The sequence below is a fragment of the Alosa alosa genome, chromosome 6 (assembly GCF_017589495.1).
Source record: "Alosa alosa isolate M-15738 ecotype Scorff River chromosome 6, AALO_Geno_1.1, whole genome shotgun sequence".
Lineage (NCBI taxonomy): Eukaryota > Metazoa > Chordata > Actinopteri > Clupeiformes > Clupeidae > Alosa > Alosa alosa.
This window is the reverse complement of record NC_063194.1, coordinates 26,250,748-26,275,271: the sequence shown is the minus strand read 5'-3', so window position 1 is coordinate 26,275,271 and position 24,524 is coordinate 26,250,748. Positions and strand designations below refer to the sequence as shown.

Genomic DNA, 24,524 nt, shown 5'->3' with positions numbered 1-24,524 from the left:
TACAGGTGTGCCATACATAAACTGATACACAGACCTTCTAACCAGTGTGCTACACACCAGACGAGTCTGAAGACACCTGGAGGCAGTGGCTCATTAAATCAGCTGTTAACATGTTGATTTAATAATTTAGGCGTATTAAAGCTGTCTATGGCGGGCGGCTATTGTTTATCCACATACCCAGAACACATTATTTGCTCTACAAACCGAACAAGTACATTAAATCATCTCAGGGAAAGCAATTAAGCACAAGTCCAATATGGTAATTAAGTCATGTAAGTCCTGCTGTTTGGAGCAATGTGGTAGCCTTTTCAAAGAACTTTGCTGGCTGGCTGCACTGGGTGTATCTTACATGGCATTGTTGCTAAACGGGGATGATGACACGCTTCTAGAGGCATTTCTCAGAGCCACACTAGCATGCAGCTCCTGCATGAAGCCATTTGTCTTTGGCAAGAGGGATGTGACAGACACTTGTACGGCCTCCAGAGCTGTGAGGCTGTGTATGGGATCTTGTAGGACATTACTAGTGTATTGCTTATGCTTTAAGAGGATGGGGGAGGGGAGGGTAGTGGGGTTTGAGCAGATCAGCACCACATGACCGAAGAGCCGTCAGAGCACTGTGTTACAGTGCAAGCTGGGAGCAGCTACGCTACTTTTCTCACAGTGACACAGGAGGCAGGAGAGCGAACGAGTGGGGACAACAACAGGGAATACAGAGCCATTCAACACTGATGGGTGGGGGCTATAGGGAGGGAGGGAGAGAGAGAGAGAGAAGTAGAGAGTGAGAGAGAGGGAGGGAGAGAGAAAACTACAGAAAGGGATTGAGAACCGAAAAAGAGCAGAAAGAGAGAGTGAGAACAGGCAGAAGGGCAAAGAGAGGAAGATAGAAAGAGAGAAAGAGAGAGTGAGAACAGGCAGAAGGGCAAAGAGAGGAAGATAGAAAGAGAGAAAGAGAGAGTGAGAACAGGCAGAAGGGCAAAGAGAGGAAGATAGAAAGAGAGAAAGAGAGAGAGAAAGGGATGAAGAGGGAAAAGAGAGAGGGAGAGGGAGAGAGAGAAATAGCTTGCCTCTCTGGACATGCAGCTATAAAGAAGATGGGGTTAAAGTGAAATGCTCAGTTATACTGGCCAGGGATGCCTGAGGAGAAATACAAGAGTAGCCAGGAGGAGAGCAAGAGTAAAATAAAGAACTGAGCGCAGGCGGGTGAATGGGTGGATAAGTCCATTAAAGAGGATAGGGATTCAGTTATGGTAGAACTGAGAAAGAATACAGAAAAGTCACAGAGGAGAAGAGAAACAGAAATCAGAGACATATGTATGGTATGTACTGGCCCAGACAAAGGATTTATGCTGCAAAGGAGAAAAGGAGAAGGAGGTGAAGATATCAGAGCCTTACCTATGATGGAGAGGTAGGCACGGGCCTCTGCTGGGCGCACGCTGCTGTCCAGTAAGGAGGACTCGCACACATAAAGCCCGACATCAGCTGAGGTGGGGTTCACTATTGTCAGCCGCCGGCCAAAAGAGCCCACGCCACTAGCCACCTCCGCCCCGTTACGTCTCCAGGTGATGCTCAGCTTGTCCACTGGGCTTTAGGAGCAGAGGCAAGCACACCATGTAAGTATCTCAGATGGGACCTCTACAGCATATGGTAAACATTTGGGTCAAACATTGAGATGCAAACATTGACATGTTTAGGACAGTAAGTGCGGCCAGCTACATAGCAACAGCCAATTCCCTTACTTCCGTCCACCTACAGAGACTAAACAGATCATCTGTTTACATTCAAGTTCAGAATGTAAAATTGTTGTTGAACAATTACTGAACATCACCAAATCTAATCCTAAGCTTAACCTCAACCATAAATTCTAAAACTGATAGTTCTGGTCCTTGATTGTGATTGGCTAAATCGCGTTCGATGGCGTTGTAAAATCCAGCATAAACATACACCTTGACCGCATTTCGTTCTATATTACTGCGCTACCATAACTTGATACAAAAGTTAAAGTAGCTGCGTCTCAACGTTGCTTGGCAACCATTCAGATAGAGGAAATATATTTCTTGGTGGAAGAATGATTATCCAGGAATAACTCATTATATTTCTAGTTGCTGTGCCTGTACTTTATGATACTTTATGCCAGGTATTTATAGTAACAGTTTTAGAAAAACAATAAGAGTCCGTAGGTTACACTGATTCTACAACAGCTAAGAGGGGTTTTAGGCACTCCGCTAGTGCGTCAAACAATTACTGAACATCACCAAATCTAGCCCTAACCTTAACCTCAACCATAAAGTATACTTGAGAGTCAACAGATAGTTTGTGAATATCTGTAGATAGTCTGTGGAAAGAGTCTAATGTGTAAAGAGTGACCAGCAACACTTCTAAGGATGAAACATACAGTATACTCATAGCATTACATTATCCAGTGTTGGTACTGATGGCAAATTGATTGGCAAAGATGTAAAATCAGGGTAGAAGTCTGTGATTCTGGTAAGAGCTATGATTCTGATTCACCATCACTTGATGCCTTCCTAGCTGAAAGGGAAACAAATGAGGTCCACTTTATCATCACAGGGTACACAGACACACATACACACACACACACACACACACACACACACACACACACACACACACACACACACACACACACACTATAACTCACCCACACACATGTATGCACACACAAAGAAACACACACACACACAGTACTTACCGTGCATTAGCCACACACTCCAGCGTAGCCTCGTTCACCCCTGCCACCACCGTCGTATTGCGAGGTGGAACCACAATGACTGGTGCTACCGGGTCGGCCGGAGCGTCGGAATCTGAAGCCAGAGAGGGAGATGGAGGTAGACAGAGGAAGACAGGAGAGAGGGGGGATATGAGAAGATAATACCCATTTGCTGGCATTGCACACATACATCAAGCTTCTTTTTTCCCAAATCAAAATTCCAGACTTTTTTCAGGTGAAAACCTCAATTTGTTGTAGCTTTCTACAAAAATGTGTATTTTTATTGATATTTTTACATCTAGTGCAGTGCATTGCTGCATATGCGTGTATTACATGGGCAGACAATTTCTGATCTGCCGGCGATTTCTTTTTCGCCCTGCAGCTCTCTTAAAAGATTGAGCTTGGTCTGGCGAAAGCCAGACTATAAAATGTCCATACTTTTCCAGACTTGCATTAACACCTTGTACATAATCAAAAGTACATTAAAACTTTGGTTATCCATGAAGCTCCAGCTGTGTGACATCTCTGCTTGTGATATTCAAGACATTTAAAGTCTTTGGCCAATAATAGTGCAGTGCACATCTCTAAATGCTTTCTTATCAGCGTCTCGACTCCATTTAGTCATACATGTATATCTGCTCAGTAGAACATCAAAACATCAAGAAGGTGATGTAACAGTGGAGCATGTGCCGCTGCATTCCAAGAGATGCTTATTAAATATGTCAGATCACTTCCTTGGCCGAGTCTGTGCCAACCGCAAGACATAAGCAAGACGTTGGCGGGCAGGTTTCACTTTTTTTGTTTTTGACATGCTTTATGTCTGCCTCCCTCAGAGGGGGAATATCCTGAATAATTGATCACTTGGCAGTAGGCCGAAACTGGATCCACAGGGTCGCATTGCCTCCCCCTCTCTCATTTGCCTTTTATACTGAACCATTCTTCCATGAAAATGTGCTTGCTACATTTTTAAAAACGAACCAAGCCTATCTGTATTCTAATTGTAAAAAATTAAAGAGGGACTATTAAATAAGTTTCATTGGCGCAAAAAAGGGATATTAGAGAGGAGCTTAAAATATTGAAATGTTATGGAAATTAAGGTTTTTCACTAGGCTGTATGCAAGAATCCACCCTTTGATGTTGACTTTGACAAAGGTAACCGAATAGAACTACTGCGAGACTTTGTCTACTTTTAATCTCTTTTGAAAGTTTCTGAAATACCTTGCCTAGGATGCAATATGTGAATGCTATTCGGGTTTCTGCATGACAGCTTTCTCAGTTAAATAAGCACCTAGTGAACTATGCTGAATGTGATGTGCTCAAACATGCTTTGGCTTTTGTTAAAAGGCACTTGATTTATTCTACATAAATCCTGAAATAATGCACACTGGAAGTTTTAAGCGGCAGGTAACCATACAGTCGGAGGATGTGGGAAAGAACACGGCCATTTGGAATCCAGCTCCTCTATATCTTAAGACTCAAAGGGGTCCCAAAAAGCTGGGAGGAACTGGGGCTTAAAACAGATTTGCAAGATCACATGGATATCTATTTTCTGTCTGGCAGTAGTACAGCTCTGTGCGCAGCGCTGCAGCAGGTGCGGGCGCTTGTAGAAAGCGTCCCATTCTGGCTTTTGTGCTGTGCGCTGGAGCAGGATGCCTGCGTGTGTCTGAGGCGTGAAGAGCGTTTGGGTGTGAGGCCATCACTCGAGGTGTGCCTGCCTGCCTCCATCTCCCAAAGCGGCGGGCTGGAAGTCGCGTCTGCTGCAACTCAGCGACTCACGTCATTCAGGCTCACTCTTCGCAGCTGCCAGTAATGTGATGAAAACCTGCCAGGGACCAGTTTAATGAAATACCAGAGGCCACAGGATGTTGTGCTGTGTTTGCTAACTTTGTCAGGGAGCAATAGGAAGAAAAGATTCCTTACCTCATTTTAATGCTCAACATGTTTCGTCGTTTATTTATTATTATTTTTACAGTTTCGTCTTTTTGGAATGAGGGATTAGAGATGGAAAGGGGGGATGGCAAGGTCTCATGAGACTTTTCAGCTCTTCCATTTTTCCTTTTAATCTTGGAGAATTATATCAGTGCATGAATATTAAGTTATGCTATCTTTCCAACCGTCCTTCTTGGCAGGGTCTTGCAATGTAATTGAGTTAGGTGCCTTTTCAGCCAGATAAAAAAAACATGTGGAGCACTTGGCACTGGTCGTTGCTATGGTCATTGTTCTGGACTGTTGGTAATGAGTTGATCCCTATGGCTTTGTCCTTATCGCACTCTAGAAGAATCCCTGATGAGGCCTGCCAGGAGGGAGTTTACCGTCACACTATAAATACCCTAACAGCCAAGTGGAACAAAACATGCCAGATATCAACCATAATCCGCCGGTCTGCCTCTGACAAGCGCTAATCAATAGTAAGACAATTTTGCCATGTGGAACTTGTGGTTGCCAATAGCGGCAGATTAGTCACACATTCATTATTTAACGACATAAACAGCTTATAAATAAATCATGAATCATTGGAGAGAAGCACATGTCCGTGCCGCCCATTTCAGCATCAGAGGTACTGCCAGTCAAGCACTCATTTAATCAAGTTCTCCAGTAGTTAGGGAATCTCTGCATAAATTATAACAAGGGAGCACTTCACTGTAAAGGGTAATTTTTTAAAACCAGGACAAGCAAAACCTGCCAGTATCTTACAGTACAATCTAACAATATACAGTATATCAGACCAGAGAAGTTCTAGTGCGCAGAAGTCATTTTCAAACCTACAGTAAAACGCAAAATTTCCAACCTTAGTTTAAGTACTAGGCCAATTGGTTGGAAGATATGGGTGCCCAAAAGATATCTTACCATGTGAACCCCGGTTCCTCTTGCTTACTGTCCGGTAGCAAAGGCAAAGAAGAGAGCACAAACAGTAGCAGAGGGTAATAAACATAAAATGTACACTACATTCATGTGATCAGACAGGACAGAGAAACATAGTGGCTCTGGAATTAAAGTAAAGCATGAGGAATCAGGATAGTGTGTGTGACCCATACAGTACATTAGACTTAAAGGGGTCTTGAATTGCAAGTGCCCTAGTTTTTTTCTCCTCAGTAAATCTGTGTCATGGCCTTAATTTAGTCTCTGTGATGAACACAAGTTAAAACAGAAGAAGGTAGGATTACAAGACTTGGCCACAATAAAACACACACACACAGATATACAACTAAACAGCCAGCAGATTGTCAGAATAATAACAACAGAAAGACAAAGACTACAGCCATGAAATATTAATTGCTCTGGGGATTGTGGAACTTCAAGGCACATGTAGGAGCTCCATCTGAGTTCTGCTACCAGGAGGAAGACAGAAAAAAAAAAACTGCAAAAATGCACCACACACAGTTGGCAGTAGGTACAACTACAGGATGATGTCTGACATTGTTGTGCTTGCTCTCTCACTGTGCAAGTCTTCGGGTGGTGTGGGTGTGTGTGTCTGGGGGAGCGGGTGGGGTGGGGGGCTGAGAGAGAGAAAAAAAAAGACAGACATAGAAAGAGAGAGAAAACGAGTGACAAAGTCTGATGACCCCAGCCTTTCATGTACAGATCCACTGAACCTGCCAACTTTTTTTCCTGGCTTCAACAACTGCGGTGTAGGGGTTTCACCACTTCTGATTTTTACTAGTTGACAGATTTTTCTCAGTTGTCGACTAGTCGTTATGTACCAGTTATGTGTTATGTACCAGTGCAGTGCTAGCATTGTTGCTCGTGCAAGCTGTTGGCAGTGAGTGTTTCATCTATGGATGAGATGATTATTTAGATGCTTTCTTATCGCACTTCAGTACAGCTGTACACAACTTACATGTCACTGTGGAACAGGTCTCATTTTCAGTAAACTACTTACAGTATGTGATGGTAGCAGGATGTTGCTAGGATGGTATCAGAATCTTAAGTGGATGAAATTTCACTAGAGAAGGTTGAAACGGAGCAGAAATCAAGGATTTTTGATTTCACCATGTGATGGGTTCTCTTTCAGTTGAAGCACTCTTGGCGTACATACCTACTGAACCCTTTTCAACCAATGGCTTGCACAAAATGCAAGGATTCTCCCCCGTTACCCTGCACACAGCCACCCACTGCTGGCAAACCCATTCAGCCCCCTGGCTCTCCTGGCTAGCCACGCAGAAGACAGAGCATCCCCCATCCCTTCTCCATGGACTCAGGCAAAGACTTGGTCTCACTGCATGCCTCTGACAGAGACAGCATTGTGGATCAGAGGGACGACTCAGCGTCTTCAATTGGCTCCTCTGCGAGCTTCGACCTTCCCACTGTGGGTTTTGAGAACAATGTCATTGGGCTGCGTGCTATAATTCGCTCTACCCCCACCCCGCTTCAGCGGCGTCCTTCGCCAGAGGACCACGTGGATGTATTGCGGAAGGAAATAAGCAAGCTCCTACAAAAAAGGAGCGATCAGAATGGTTAGTAGTTGACTAGTCAACTAGTTGGTAAAACCCCTACTGTGGTGACTATCAAGTGAGAACCTGGATAAACTTAGCTCTGTGGATAAGGGTCCATCAAACAAATAGCCGAAATATTCAGAAATATCAAGGAGACTTTGCCCAAACTTGTTTCCATATTTCATAGTGCTTGACAGAGACTTCACATAAGGAGGATTTCAGAATACCCCATTAGACATGGAAGCCAGTTTTTGCCATTATATGTTTTTATTTTTTTTTAAATGGTTGTAGACAGGCATGTGGAGCAATGTGATGTGGCGTCCGAGCGTTTAGCATAGCCGTGGGCCATGGCTATGGGTAGCAGGTTCTGGCGAATGAGCTAACAGAGAGGGTGGAGCATATTCCCCTGAGCATGGCAGTCAGCAGTGCAGTGCAGGAGGTCCGGTCCAGTGGACTTGTCCCACTTGTGTTCTGTCACTTGTTCTGCCAAGTGAAGCAGGGTAATACATTATGTGACTCTCTCTCTCTCTCTTTTACTCGGGTCAATGCATCCCCTAGCCTGTGTGCCCCAGGGGCAGAGGTTGGCTCTCACTTCTTGTTTGGTGAGGGCACACATAAATGCTCACAAATAGGGACAGAGTCTCTGGCTATGACGCTCAGCATCTCTGTGTGTGTGTCATATGGCTGATCCATATTCATGTTTTGTTTTCTCTCTCTCTCTCTCTCTCTCTCTCTCTCTCTCTCTTTCTCTCTCTCTCTCTCGGGGCCCAGGGCTATGGAGGATGGCACAGACAGGCCGCCTGCAAACAGCCTCCACCAAAGCTGCCTTGCTGGGGGTGGGAGGGGGATGTATGTGTACGTGGGGGGGGTATTCCTCCCCATTCACCATGCCACCACCTCCCCGCATGAATGCTAACCTAGCAGCGAGCTCTGACTACAGACTGGGGCTGACATGTCCATAGCGCTCGAGCTCTGGAGGATTAAAGAGCAGCGATCTATCTCTCGCCTGCGGCCAATGAGTACACCCCCCCACTGCCTCTGCATCTACCCCTGCGGTCACGAACCTTGACCAGCAGGCACACTCTGGAGAAATGTCAGCAGCACAACAAACAAACAGTCACTCTTGCACCCTATGCTCTGGTCCTCCCCCTTACTCCACAAATGCACTGCCCAACCAAATACGCAACCTTAACGATAACGCCTGGTGCTCCATTCATTCTTCACACTCCATACATCCTTTAAAAAGAGTTGTTTGATGTAGGTTGTTTTGTACGGTCACAAAAAAAATGTTTTTTTTACCTTTGTCACAAAGGTCACGTAAGATGGGAGTGTCATGTAATGGTTAAAGGTGTTTGGGAAGGAGAAATCATCAGGGACTGATTTCCCAGCGGTGTTCTGACTGAAGGCAGTGGAAGAATGTTAACTCAGAGAACCAACGTGCGCTCTGGGCCCTAGAGGAACCTCTGTGTTCCAAACGTGCACTTCATTCGTTTTTTCCCCCTCTAAAGGAGAAATGTGCTCTAGTCTACATCTAGCCTACTTGTGTGGAAGCGGAGCAGTGTAATTATTGCAGATACTTTCATCTTTTAGGTATGCTCCACTGCTAAAACAGAAAGTCTGAATAGTGCAACTAGAGACCGGAAGGGGAAAATGTAACCTTTGAATCTTCTCTATTTGCCTAACTAATGCCAAAAAGATGCATATTCACAACCTTGGCTGGAAGCATAAGGCATGCCATGTGTCTTTCATGACTTAAGACCTTTTCCAAAGTTAATGGCAACTATAAAAAATCATAGCAGAAATGAAACCATCAAGGTCTCTTTTAGGTCTAGCACTACTGAAAGCATTTAAATAAAAGATTTTACACAATGTAGCAAAATATACATTATGTAGGTTATAGGCTATATGTGTGCTTACATAGGGCCAAGTTATATGGGGCCACTGGCAAAGCATGTCATACTTTTGGTTTTTGAAACCACCAGTGGGATCTGTCCATCAAGCATTTGCACTGAGGGCATTCCACTGCTGAAAATGTCAGTACCAAGCTAATCATTTGACTACCGGTAAATGAAACATGGCATTTGATATGGGAATTCTGGCTTTTCCCACTTTGGTCCTGACTATAAAAAAAGACTACATATGTGCAACTCCATGCATTTGTAATACTACCATTTGATGGACATAGGTGAAAAAGGCTGATGGTCTTTTTTAGCCATTGTTAATTCAAGACAGTCTGTGAAATCCTGCATTAGTCAAACACAAAAGACTAATGAACAATGCACAAAGAGCTAATTAAAAATGGAAACTCTAGAGGTACTTTTCTCAGGTCTGACTCTCCCCCTCCCCCTATCAGTCTTTTCCTCCCTTCATCCCTCCCTCTCCACTCCTCTCTCCACTCTCTCGTTCCCTCCCACTCCTCTCTCCACTCTCTCTTTCTCTCCCACTCCTCTCTCCCCTCTCTCTTTCTCTCCCAGTGGTGAAACTTGGGCTGCTTGGAATTCTCTCCATGTGTGCTCATCTCATCGATTGACACCTACGTTCCTTTTCTATGCAGTGGATCACAATGATGTTCACAATCAGAGGGGTTTCTCTCCGTCTCTCCACACAAACAAACAAGTTCTGGGGGCCCTAAAGACCCCTCAGTGACCGCTGGTATTGATCCCCCCCGATGCCTTGACCTGCACTTCATTTACAACTAAGGTTGTTTTCTACCTGCATAGCCAGCCGGCCTGCCCAACAATGTGGGAAGCAGGGTGAGGATAGGGGGTCGGGGAAGACAGTCATCCTCAACAGCTTCTGACACCTGGTAACCTTTTCCGAGTGTGGTGCCAATCACCCAGCCAGGAGAGGCAGACAGCTGCCCATACACGTAGACTCACCCTGACATTTCACAAAGGCTCTAACTGTAGCCATTTGGAATGCTTTGTATAGCCTTGGTTTTTGCCCACGCGCACACTCCCACACACACACACACAAACACACACTCCCACACACACACAAACACACACACACACACACACATACAAAGAAAACAGAGAGAGAGAGAGAGCTAGAGATGCATGTACACACAAACAAACAGACACACAAGCCTGCACACATGTACACAATCCAGACAATGGTTTATCCCCCATGTCTCACCTGCCCTTGTTTCATTAATTACGCAGCGTGGCTGGATAGAGATTCAACACGCCAGGTGTAAGTACGTGTCTAATTGGATGTTAATACATTGTGTGTGACAAATGCACACTCAGGCACAGGTGAAGAGACACTTCCCCCAATTAATGACTTAATCATGGCGAGGCGTGGGGGAGACGGAAAGGCACGGAGGCTGCCAGGGTCACTCGCACCCATCTGCAACTCGCCAGCAGATCTGCGGAGATGAGGAGAGCCGCCGCTGCTTTGATCGGAGCGTAATTAGAGCCAGAGAGCTGTCCTTTTTTAGACTTTAGCTGTGCTGAATTGGCACCTGGCCCCATCAAAATTAAAAACGAGTTCGCCCATTTGTGGCGAAATGTGTATACATAATGCAAATTAGAGCGACCACGTTGATAAAATAATGAGGACACCAACTGTTTTTTTGGACAAATTAATTAGTTGGATTAATACTCTCGATCTCTTTTTTTCTGAACAAGTGACTAAAGGAATCAGGTTGGCACAATGGTCTGGAACATCTGAACATAACAAAAGCACAGCCAATGGCCATCCAAAGCGTGACAAAAGAGAGAAGGGCTCTCTTTCCGACTTCAGAGAGTGCGGACAGACTGCACAGCTGTGGTTCTCTGAAAGGAAAAAAAGAAGAAAAAAAAAACTTTCCAACTTTCAACTCTTGTCATCCCGCCGTTGGTCATCAACACATATCAGTGTCTTATTCTCCTCCAGACCCAGGCTGATCGGAAGAGGCACTCCAGAAAACCAGGATGGCGGAATAACAATGCGAAAAGTTACACTCATGATTCATGCATCTGACTGAACCCAGGATGAAGGCTGCACGTAAAAAAAAAAACTGCCAATAAAAATTATTAACACTAGGGATCCATTGGTTTGTGAACCCCCCAAAAAAAAGGGTTCTGTGAAAAGGTCTTAGGTTGCTCATAACATACAGAATACACATAAACAAGCTACCTCTTAATGGTCATATTCAATATTTTGCAACAGTCTGAACTTCCAAGCCCATTCACCAAGCCAAGGGGGTTCATTTGGAGTGGAAGGTCTGTGCCCTTAGGTAGTTGTTTTGCCTTCATTGATTCTTTGGGCTAAGAGCTACTTGCAATGTGATTTATTGAAAATAAATACACTTTCTCAAAAGGATCTACCATAGTCTTCACTTGAATCATGGACCCTGTAGTCTTACCAGAGGGTGTATTCATCTTTAAGGGCCGAAGAAGATGAAGACTTGTTTTACTACGAACATGTTTAATTTTTTTCTTGCCAAATGGACATTGCTTCTGAAAAGAATGAGCCGTACCAACTGCGAGTGAAAAGGAAGCGCTGAGGTCAGCCGAGGTGCGCCGACAGGGCACCTCTTAAAACCAACCGACTAAAGAGCCTCAAGTATTCACTGTTTCTCTCTTCTGCTGAACTCAGCTAGAGAGACAGAGACAGAAGGGTAAAAAACTCAAAAATGCCATGCTATCCAATGCGCCAGATAAAGTTAAGGTAGAAGTCAGAGAAAAGGGAGAAAAGAAAGAAACGCATATGAGAGAGGGAGAGAGAGAGAGAGAGAGAGAGAGAGAGAGAGAGACCGAAAAATTGGAGAATGGCGTAAGGCTCCCTGATCTCTCAGAGCTCTTGGCAATCTCAAAGGGCTTAAATGTTTCACTCTCTTCTATAGCCATCTCTCGTGTCAGAAGGGGGTTTCTCTCGGCTGCTGACCTCACCAGGGAGATCATTACACTCCTCCACGTCGCTCCAAACGAGCATGGGCACAAGCAGCTCGGCCAGTTGGTTGGATGTTCGAAATGAAACAATGGTGTGGACGGGAGTGGGGGGATTAATGCAGCACCGATAGGCTCTTTCATTTCACCCACTTCCTTATGTTAACCTGAAGCAATTCTTAAACCTGTCAAGAGTGAAAAAAAAATAACATAGCTTGGGGTGGAGCCTTTTATAATACTTTTTACATGGTAGCCACAGAGTCCCTGCAGATAATAAGGGCCAGTTGTACAAAGACCATGGGATACAATTAAATTAAATATAAAGCATAGGCTGGACTATGGTTGGGGAAAAAAGATATTCCTTCACCAGAAATGGTATTAGACAGAACAGCTTTAAAATGCCACTTAATGCAGAGGAAGTAGATTGGGGCCCAAATAGAACGTTCAAGCAGATAATTGCAGGGCTTGTGAGGAAATCTCCTACCTGAGATTAAATTTAGATTTACTCTGACAAACACTTTAAAGGGTGGCTTGGAATTACACTCCGTTGAGGTTTGTTTGATGGCAGCCAAGGGAAAGGCTTTTACATGACAACACATAATAGATACCCACCTAAACACAGACACACACTGAACACACACATACAGTAGAGATAATCCAGAAATGGTGTGGCATGATTAAACAACACAAAGAGAGAGAACAAGAAAACATAGTCTTGCCTAGACTAAAAGCAAACCTCTCCACACACACACACACACACACACACACACACACACACACACACACACACACACACACACACACACACACACACAGACAGACACACACACAGACACATACATATACACAGACAGAATGCAGAAGCAGTACATAGATCTCATTAACCCTCTGTGCATAGCACAGTAGCTCTTCCATGAGAGAGTACAGTGATTCATCATGATGGACAGAGAGGGATGGAGGGATAGAGGGATAGAGGGAGAGTCAGAGAGGCATGAGGCCGACTCTTGTTTTTCTCCTCCCACACTTCTTCCTCAGGCCTGTTTCACATCCTGTTTTTTTTTTCCCCTCTGTCATCTTCTCACACTGCATATCTGCTCAGGACAAACGCAAGGGTCAAAAAAATGGGCTAGTGACCTCCCTAAGAGGTTAACAGCCCAGCAGTCGGGCATCGGAGAGACAGGGAGGGACAGAGACAGTAGACAGACGTTGAGCACAAATTGCCATTTAGTGAAGGACAGAATGTGGGGAGAAAGACAGAGAGGGAGTTGTGGACTGAGCAGTAATGAAGCCCGATAGAGTTTTGGTAAAAAAAAAAAAAACAGCTAGTGCATTCCTAAAGCATACAGACACCGTGTAGAAAAGGCTCATTAAAAACGTACCTCAAAACAAAATGTGGTGTGTTGGTGGTGAAATCCAGGTTGTGTATGAAGCAGCCCCTATGGTCACACCTCCTGACCTTTGACATGTGCTAAGTGCCAGAGGGCAGCGCCTCACCCACACCCTCTTACCTGAAGTGGGCCGAGTCGCTGCACTCACTCCTGGACAACAAAGACAGCATCCACCTGTTCAGGATGTTCCTCAGGAGGACTGTACCGACATGCGGGACTTATGGTTTGCTTGCAGCGGCTTCCACAAGCTGGAGGCCAGCAATGGCAATGACGAGAAGAAGCTCAAGCTGGCCAAGGCCATCTACAATAAGTACATCCTGGACAACAACAGGATTGTGTCGCGGCAGATCATTTAGGACAGCATGACCTTGACTTTGCTGGAGGGCAGTGCCTTATCCACAACCCAGACTTAAAAGTGTAGGGGACTCAACAGCAGTAAGTGGCAGGCAGCAACAGCCACTTCTGAGGTGGCCTTGCCGGACTTCCTGCCGAACTGCTGACTACACCACCACCACACCGCCACTCTCTCAGCAGGGGACCGGCCTGAGGTAAAACACACACACACACACTGACGTCCACTTGCTCTCTCTCTTCTCACTTTAAAAATACTTGGCAGAAAAAGAAAAAAGGGGAAAAAAAGACCAGCCCCTGCACTTTTTTAACGACCACACAGGAAAATAAAAGGTAGGGATGAAGAGAGAGGAGGGAAAAAACAGTCAGCTTTCTCTTCAAAGTGATCCCCAGGTCCCAGCAGGGAAATTAGAACCGTGGGTGTGCTGTTTGTCAAGCAAGGCGCGCAGACTCACAGCCATTTAAGGGACGTTTGAGTAGCAGTAGGAGTAGGAGCGAGCGAGAAATCACTAGGCAGTACAGTCTTTGTGGCCCAGAAGTACTTCCCATAGACACTCCCATGGGGGCTACTGTTCGCGCGACACTAATGTCTGTCACTCTAAGGACCGGACATAAATTGCTTCATGCTAACTGCCGTTGTAGCTAACGTGTCCTTTTTCTGCACACATATGGTTGTTAATGTTGCCTAAATGGCAAGAGCCAACATCCTGGTGCTGTCGGCCACATCCAAATGCCATGGCGGAGGGCTAAATCGCTCCATGTGATGGCAGCCAGCCCGTGCAGCCTAATGTGACAAATTCCAAAGTCTCTTTTAACAGATGTAAGGTAAATGTGACACCTTATTTGCCATTAACATTTTTCAGCTGGCAGAATTTAGGGAGAAAAACCACCACAGTCTCCATCCAACAAATCCATTTCCTACCACATACCAGCCCAGTATTTTTTTGGAGTCTTTATTGTTGAACTAGCCTTGGGATGGAATCAAACAGCAAAGACCAATAATATTACAGTAAGTGCTTCTTTATAGTCAAAACATTACCGTCCATTGTTCAGATAGCATTGCGAAATGGCTTTGAGCAATTCGCCCGCAAGGTAATTTAGACAGACAGATACCAAAGGAGATCTGGCCCCAGATGAATACAAAGTGGAATAAAAAGCATCAAAGTTAGGAGGTGTGGCTTGGATCCTTCCATTTACTGGAATGCCTCCATTTATTTTAAAGTTTCTGTAAAAAAGGTGTGTGTCTCTCTCTCTCTTTCTGTGTGTGTTTGTGTGTGTGTGTGTGTGTTTGTGTGTGTAAATGTGAGACAGAGAGAGGGAGAGACAGAAAGGGGTAGAGAGGGGTGGAAACTGTGTATTGGCATTGACTCTAAGGCATTCCTTTTCTGACAAAGTGCATTAATCAGGAACCTGTCAGCCGAAGGTTCAATTTGCATTAATAAGATGTGTGAAGTACAGGGAGATGCAAGGCTCAAAGGATACACTGCAGTAATTAACACTGATATCTGAAATGTCACGAAGATGCTTTTCATGTGGAAGCGCTTATTTGGCGAACAAAAAAAGTGCTTATTTATATCTACTGTAGCAGAGCTGCAGTTTAATAGTGATAGTTCCCATACATAAAGGACAAATAGTAAAATACTCTAAATTCTGCACTAATTTGTCATAAAACTATCAATCAACTTGAAGAAGCATACTGTACCTTGTACCTACAGTATCAAGGTGAATCATCATAAATAAATATCAACCTGTCCTGTGAACAATCCTAACATCGAATTTATTAAAATGCACTTTACACAAACATGGCACATAACCTCTGATTATTTTAGGAAGCTTAGAGGATAAGATTACAGCAGTAGCAGCATGGGTTTTGTGTGATTCTTATAGGTTGCTCTAAATCCCCAGTAGTGTTATCATTCCAGTCTGTCTGTGTGTCTGCCCGCATTGGTCCGATTTATTTCTAATTTTCATACAATGTAGAGGAGTCACCGTACCTCGTCCCTGCTATAAGATTATCTGGATGTGGAAATAAAGGGGTGGGGGGTCTGCTGTCACCTGACTGCTCTAATTCCCACAGGCATTCCCAGGCCACTCACCTAATTTCACTGTTTGAATGTGACAACCAATAAGAATCCAGTGATTGGGATTATTCACGTGGAGCACTGCAGGTCCAGTCTTAACACATAACACAGCCTCATCTTACCCAGCTGATGGAAGAGGAGCATACCTCAGAGGTCATTTACCAAAAGGTCCTGTTTTACTGTATGACCTCAGAGTTGCCGCAGACAAGCCACTGAGTGAGCGTCAACACCTTCACTGGTTTCATTACACATGACTTGTAATATGAGATGAGAACCAAGGCTCACTGGTTGCTGCTGTTGATGTCTAAGACAGGGCCCTGATGCAATCCCAATTTCATATTGCAATGTCAGAAGGAGGAGACAAAAGACAATTGTTCTTTTCTTTCGCGTTGATGGCAGACACTTTATGGCGCTTCACCTGTAAATGGGTCTGCTGAGGCTGAATAAAAATAGGAGGCTGTCGTGTCTTCAAAGCGCATCATGCTATTTGTTTCATTCTTTATAAACAGCAATGCAAGCACAATGAGGGAAACTACTGAGTAAAAACGTGGCCAGTGCTTTAAGCAATGATGAAACCTTTCACTGTGGAGAAATGTGCTGTGTTTGTCTAAGATGGGGGAAACCATTCCAAAGTTAAGGGTTGTTCACACCAGGAATGATAACTATAAAAATAAATATAACTATAATGATAAAAGCGTCCACATTGACCAACGATAAGTCTCTCCTCATGTTGATTAATTTGATGGCTAAAATTTGATGGATTCTGGTTGACTCTCATCTTTTTATCATTCTCAAAATTGCTCTGATACCCAACGATATTGTTCTTCATATTATTATTGTTATAGTTTATGTGTGGACGTCTTCATTCATATTAGCTAGAATGATACTTTTTTGACGTTGTTGTTATAGTTATCATTCTTGGTGTGAACGGCCCTTTACACTGATATTTTGTAAAATTTTACAATGTTTTATGTGGTATTGCCAATGATTCTGCAGTCAATTACATAGGCAAACACCTTAATGCTTTTCTGATTGTTTTTTCTGAAGTTATTGCGCTGTCAATATCTTGTAGAATAGATGCAATAGCGTAATCTAAATGTCTTCTGTAGCGACAGGCTTTTTTGTTGTAAACAAAATCAACCAGAGTGCACTCAGATGACGTGATAGCATGCACCGTTGCTTATCTGTCTATCATCGTATAATGTCCACCCAGACAATTTGATTGGTGTGGTCGGTTTGAACGGCTCTGTTTTGGGCATAGTTGCTTCTCAGTGGAACAAGTCCAGACTGAATTTCCCAACCTCAAATTTTGTGGGTGGGGTTACATTCGGGCTGGCTTCCAGGCTACATTTGATGTGTAATGAAAGAGTAACTGTAACATATATATATACAGTGTTGCCACAGTTACCTTGAAAAAGTAATCTGATTACTGATTACTCCTTTAAAAAACAACTTAGTTACTTTACTGATTACTTGATTTTAAAAGTAACTAAGTTAGATTACAAGTTACTTTATTAGTTACTTTCAGCAGCTGCCGACAACACCCCCACCACCTCAACGTAAAAATGATAACCGGTTTTGCCAATACTCCCTATACTGGAAGTGCATTTTAACAGTAATGCCAACAATGTATAGAAGACATCCCAACCTAACCTACTTAGATACTGAAATTCAGATGTTTGTTCAATAATGTCTAGTCAGTACACCAAATAAAGAAGGCCTATTGATAGAAATTGTGATAGTAAATTAGATTAGATTTTGGTAGTTTGGCTTTTTCATGTAGTCTTGGCAACTAGCCATCTAGTATAGGCCTGAGTAATATGCAAATGAAATTACACTTGTTAAACTCACCTCAACAAGTCTTTTGCAATCATTTAACCCACCGTGAGCAATGCAAAGTCACTGTTACACAGTGCAGTGTGCAAGACTATCATTATGTTTTACTCTTATGAGACAATTGGGTACACTTTTTGTAGTCTGATGTGAAATGGGTCTTAAATGTTACTTTTTGAGGGGCACTGACTCTGCCATGACGCTCCTGTTCCTAGATACACTAACTGAACTGATTAATTAAGTTCGGGAGAAAAGAGATATAAGCTAAGCCCACCTACATTGAAAACTGATTGGTTGATTTAGCAAAACAGACCATGCTCTCTGTCTTGGATGCGCTTGCAGGCACACACGCACCACTCCTCTCTCTCTCCGTTGTGTGCGCGTTAAACTCAGATGCACACGTGAAGTCCGATGATGTGTGATGATTCACAAAGCTTTTTAAAATGCCATCAATTCATTTTCACAAAATCATCACTGTACTTTGTCTTGTTCTTCCTTGTTTACATGGAACACACATTTTGTTGTGATTGACAATATTCCTGCACATTCCACCAACATACAGTAAGAAAACAAAGTCCTGAAGGGCCTTTTAGTACTTTGTACTTGCCTTTTAGTGCATTGAAAAAAGTCCTTAGATGTAAAGGAAAGCAAACCAACTACGCTATTTACAACCAGCCTCAACACCTTGGGGGATCAAAATAATGTTTGACAGATGTTCATAGTAGTAAGACAAACACACACACACACACACACACACACACACACACACACACACACACACACATACTGTAGAAACAAAGCACAAAAAACCCTAAATCTGTTTGATTTCTTAGTAATATAGACTACTTGATTTGATTCCTATTGACCTGAGACTTCTCTCACGATGTATCCCAGAAGCACATGTAATTTTTGATCAGACTGACCGAGGCTGTACTGTAAGCCTTCACATCCCCATGCTCATTATTAGATTTCACACATTTAATCTCCTGGTGTTATCAAAGCATTAAGATCCCCAGCCCCAAAAAGTTAATGCATACTGTATAATACCTCCGAGCGCTACATTATCAAATAGTTCCTATGGCCAACATTCCTGGGCTGGGATTATAATTTAAACTAATATCTCGTGGGCACACAGTTGGAGCCAGTGGGCTGGCCATTAAAAATGCAGCTTTTTACACAGCGCTGGGTCTTCACTCGCCACCACTTCCAAAGAGCACTGCTAGTTCAGTGCAGATTCCAGATCCATTTCATTAACACATATACGGTATATTTGAAAAAAAAAAAACATGGCATCATTGTGTACATATTTCATGGGTTCTTTTCATTCCAGTGTTTCCTGAAAAGCATTTTAATGTACTCAGCATGTGGTGTTGTAGACTACTGATTAGCGAAAGTACAGTAAGTGCTAGAGGAACATCTCATTTCAATGAACTGTGAAGGGATTAAGGTGTGAAAGAGACATTTTAATGCTGTGTAAGGTTTTAGCAAGTACCTACGGCATCATGGTATGTTCAATATGTGTTACGCCTAAAAGAGAAAGTAATATTCGCTGAGGCAGGGACATGAAACACCAAAGATAAAGAGGTAAGAGTTCTGCTCAAGAGACCCACTTATGAGGGGAGTAAAAAGATGCGCCTTGTTGCGGTCCACTCTAGGAAGAAGAACAAGAAGGAATCCGGATGACTTCAGTCGCACCGCCCAGCAAAGCAGGGGCTCTCATCTTGCCAAAGCCTCCTGCTGCCTCCTTGTTGAGAGCCACCTCCAGTTAGTGCCACCCCACCTCTTGGCATATGTGTGTGTGGTGATGCCCTTTGCATATGCAAACACGCTACCCCATCGCCATCCAACTCCACCAAACAAACTACAGTGAAGCGCAACCCTGTTGTGGGTAGAGCAAAGACGCTTTGAGGCACGCCACGTGGCACCTACAGCTTTAAAAAGGGGGAAGAAATAGTGTGAGTGTGTTTGGGGGGGTGGGAAGCAGAGAAAAGAAAAGTCTGGATGTTTATTTTTACATCACAATCATGAGGGCCCCTTTTGGGCTTGCAGAAATACTCCTGAGTTGTGGCTCTGCCTGATAAATGAGTTGATTTCCATGCCATGCTCTGTGGTGCTGAGGTGGTGTCACTTCCACTTTTACTTTACTAGATTTCCATTCCTGCCTGACCTAGTTACAGACTAATGAACACCGTGTACAAACATGTTGTACAAATGTGCAATATTCTGTGTAAATGCTAATTTTTTCCTTCATTCACCACAACCCCCAACCATTAAATAACATTTTTCGCTATTTGCCAAACACAAAATGAGATCTGTGTCTGAAGTCTGGCCACACAGAAGCCAACTGATTAATGAAAACACCTGAGGTATCTGCGGTCTGAAAATATGTTGCATATTTTACACTTGGCATGCTCACAATTGATCAATAATTGATGTTGGTGATGATATCCATCCAACACCCAGTACTGTTACACAAATTGCATACATAACTTTCATGCAAACAAGTAACCTTTGGTCTCAGGTCTTTGCAAAAATGTGTGCATTAGTCTCTGCCAGCAGCAGACTGTAATCATTAAACACATTGATGGCAGCAGTGAACTGGATAGGTAAGTTACACAAATGCATATATATAGCACAGTGGCACATTTATACCAATAAATCCAGGGCTACAAGTGTCAAAGTTGATTCACAAGGAATGACAAATGCATGCTATACATTTAAAGATATGGCACACTTTACACATTTAAAGATATGGCTCATGACAAGAGAGTGCTAAAACAATATTTAGGTATACATATGAACCCCTTTTCCCTCAAACTGAGGGTAATATTTTAGTCAATCTTCACCATTACCCTATGCAAACTGTTATAATGACAATGTCATTGGATAAGCCTAAGAACAAGAAAGAGGCAGCCAGTGCTGGCGTGATAACAGATTTGTGATTTGGTCCTCGGTAATTGAGTGTGTTATCATCTTAAAAGGTTCAGAGTACCGCTAAACCTATAAACATCTACTATCTTGAGAACTGACAGACAGCTTATTATTTATCTGTCAGGTACGCTCAAAAGACACAGGATGTGACTGCCTGGCAGAGACTAGGCGGCAAGGAGAAGAAACAAGATTTTCCAGGGGCACGGGTAGTGCAGCCTGGCCAAATCACCGGCTGCCGCTTCTTATCAATCTCTGTCCAAATTACAGGTGACAAGTTATCGGATCTAAGATATTACAAGCTAAACACAATCCCCCAGGAGACCTATTTGTTTAAGATATAGCCAATTAAATGCAGTGGTGGAGTGTCAGGGATGAGACTCTCACTATAACATACGAGCTAATTTCACACCCCTGATGAAAATCAAATGAGGGAAGGGGCCAAGGAGAAGACCCAGCAGGGTTACCAGCATTGATAACAACAACAGTCAGAAACAAGACAGCAAGAAGAATAAATAAATAAATAAATAAATAAATAAATAAATAAATAAATAAACAAACAGCCCATGCTTTAATCATCTTTAGCCCTCTGGGTCTGCTTTGGGCACCGGAAACCATCTTTTGTTTGACTGTAATCTGCCAGCAGCAAGAGCATAATAAAAATTGATGGCCATGTTCATTAAATCCTAACGACACAATCCTCAAAACATTCCACAGAGTGTGCTTGTCACCCTCTCACTCCTCTCTGGCTAACGCTCCTCATGTTCCTGGACCCAGGGCTGCAGTGGAGCCCCGAGTGACCCAGGACCTGACACTCCACTGAGTCACTGACATTCCACTGAGTCACTGACATTCCACAAACACAGCTGGACAGCGGCACAGATGAGAAGGAGCTTCCCTTCTTGTCCAACAGGTCCCTCACCAGCAGTAGGTTTACTGGACAAATGGACAAATGGACAACCGGTCCAGTTGGGCCTCATATAGCAACATTGTCTTACTTTTGCCTTGTACTGTATGTTCCCTTTTCAACTCCAGATGCACCATGATCATCAAAATAAGCTCTTACCCTGATGTGCCGAATGCTCAATCACACTTGATTGGAAATTGGAGGTGAATGGATAATTGTTTATCATTAACACAGGTAACACATCCTAAACACTATACAAAGACAGGTGTTCTAATACTCTGGCATATGCCCAAAGCATCTAAGAGCAGTATACAAACCATTCAGAAGCTTAATGCACACAATTCCCAATGTTTTTATAGTCTTCATTGAGTGACATAGACAAACACAGTATTCCTTTAGCCCACTCATTTAATAAAACAATCATTATATTTACTCTAAAACAGTACTCGTCAAATTTAAAAATATTTAATTTGTGGACTGTGAAAATGAGATGGTTTTTTTTTACTTGATAAAAAGTTCTCAAACATTTTCCCTGAGAGAAGAGCTAAAATAAGGAAACTTCTTTAGTGGATCCTAAAATTCAGAGGGTACCAACAGAAAATAAGTAAGAATAAATTGTTGACTTGCAAATGGGAACTGAAGGTGTACTGTTTACCTCTGTGTATTGCAATGTACTCCTACCCCCCTACAGTAATAACATAAACAGTGAGCATTTCCAATAGGGAGTAGGTGAGGGATAAGATCAAATTTTTCAAAGCTGATCTGTTGCATTAGAATCCATACCATGTTATACAGCTTTTTAAACATTATGTAAGGAGGTATACAATAAGCGCAAAAAATAAATCTTCAGAGATTCCAGGTTCCAGCAGGCAATGAAAGCACCACATTAATTTTTCATAGGCGACATATCACCATGCTTCTACACTTCATACTTTTTTCCATCTATATTTGTGATATACAATCTTCCGACAAACCAAAAGCCCACCGACCCATTCTGATAAGGTCTGATTAGCAAAGTCGAAACAAAACCAGAACTAGAGAACGGTGCTGCATGTTGAGTGGGACGCATATGATGAGTTCACAAAAATCAGCTGTGACAAGAAAACAGATCTTATCTCCCCTTACGTCTCTCTATCAGACAGTGGAAAGAAAAACGTTAGAGAACCAGACAGAGAACCACAAAGGGAGGGTCACTGCTTTCTACAATTTCTCTAGACTGCATTTTTCATGGGGGTAATCATTTTTAAATTAATGTACTACAATAGTTTGCCTGAATTCATTAGGTATGGATTAAAGTGTTATATTTCAAGTCACCATGTCACCCAGGTGTATGGTAAATCAATTTCTCACTAATGTGTGTGGCTTTCATTGAAGTAGTATTTCCTTAGCTCGCCTCCAAAATGTGCCGGAAGCCACTCCATCTCCATCCTACTAGCATTATGGAACGACAAATGTCAGCAGAGAAAAAAAACGAGGGAGGAGAAAAGAAAAACAAATGTAAGAAAATGTGAGCATCCTCTGTTGCCTTGGGGAGAACGAGAAAAGAGCATATACATCCCTCAAAGTGCCTGCAGTATTTTAAAATGCAAGAGGATGATTTCAGCCCAGCCGAATGAAACAGAACCCCCAAACACGCTTGCTCCTAAATGATATCATTAGTAACGGCAAATAATGACTGAGCTGGTTAGTCGAAGCCTATTTCCCTTCAAATAAATCAGGAGCCCCCTCCAACTGCTGCAAACACTGCGCCTTGCCAGAGAATACCACGGCGCACTCCCATTTAAACAAATGGCCCTAATCAAGAGCCTATATCCTCACATTTCAAAGAGAAACACAGACCAATACATCACAAACAGCAGAAGACGTCTCTTTTTGACAGCCCCTGCCTCGGAGCCACGATAAAAAAAAAGTTTGAGTTAGGCCAGCCATCTTCTCTCTTGTCTCTGCTCATTATGTGCCTCCAGCAGCAGCAGCAGCAGCAACAGCAGCAACAGCAGCAGCAGCACCTTCCATAACCCACCGCCCCCCCTTTCATTTTCTGCAGAGTTATCAGTCTTAATCAAGGGCCACCTTGGCAACCTTTCTTAACTGGGATGACCTTTGCGGCGGGTGTGGTGAGTGATAATGGAACTGGAAGTGCTCGGAGCCCGGGGGACACGGCTCCAAATAAGATGCCCTGTCACATCTGACAAACCGCCTCGGCCCGCTAACAATAACTCAACGGTGATTGGCCAGCTAGATCGCCTGGAAAAAAAGTTTGCAGAAGACAGGAAAAAGCCCAAAGAAATAGACGGTCAGTAACATGTCCTGAGAGCAGGAGAGAGCTGAGTAAATATGGAGGATGAGATCAGTGACAGGACCTAACTCCATGATGGTAAAGCTCTTACTCAAAGGAGCCTGATAGCTAACTGCAAATCTTGACATTCAATACAGCTGTACAGGATGTTCCCAGGTCAGTTCTGTATATGACAGGCTTGTGATTCCAGAATTGAATTGAAACTGTCTCTTAAATTCCAATTCAGTTCTTGAATTTCACTTGCATTTTAATTGAGGTAGCAAACAGGAAGCAGAATTGCAATTCGGATTGTGCACAACCCTGGTATATGACAGTACATGGTGCATCCTGCTGTCCTCCACTGCATGACTAGTATAGTATATACACTTTTTTGATCCCGTGAGGAAAATTTGGTCTCTGCATTTAACCCAATCGGTGAATTAGTGAAACACAAACAGCACACAGTGAACACCCAGTGAGGTGAACCACACACTAATCCCGGCACAGTGAGCTGCCTGCTTTAACTGCGGCGCTCGGGGAGCAGTGAGGGGTTAGGTGCCTTGCTCAAGGGCACTTCAACCGCGGCCCACTGGTCGGGGCTCGAACCGGCAACCCTCCGGTTACAAGTCCAGAGTGCTAACCAGTGGGCCACGGCCGCCACAAATGAGTGTTGTGCTGTTTGTGTGGTGAGGGAGGCCGTGGGTAATTGATGTTGTATTTTCTAGA

The 24,524-nt window shown here is 43.4% G+C and overlaps 1 protein-coding gene across 1 annotated transcript in view; it reads right to left on the bottom strand.

Moving 5' to 3' along the window:
• sdk1a (sidekick cell adhesion molecule 1a) overlaps window positions 1–24,524 on the bottom strand; it is a 251,414-nt gene that overhangs the window by 93,098 nt on the left and 133,792 nt on the right. Inside the window, exons 6-8 of the mRNA XM_048245387.1 lie at window positions 5,576–5,602; window positions 2,711–2,822; window positions 1,393–1,583 (exon numbers count right to left, since the gene is read on the bottom strand). Of these exons, the coding sequence (XP_048101344.1) occupies window positions 1,393–1,583; window positions 2,711–2,822; window positions 5,576–5,602 (330 nt within the window). The remainder of the gene's footprint in view (window positions 1–1,392; window positions 1,584–2,710; window positions 2,823–5,575; window positions 5,603–24,524) is intronic.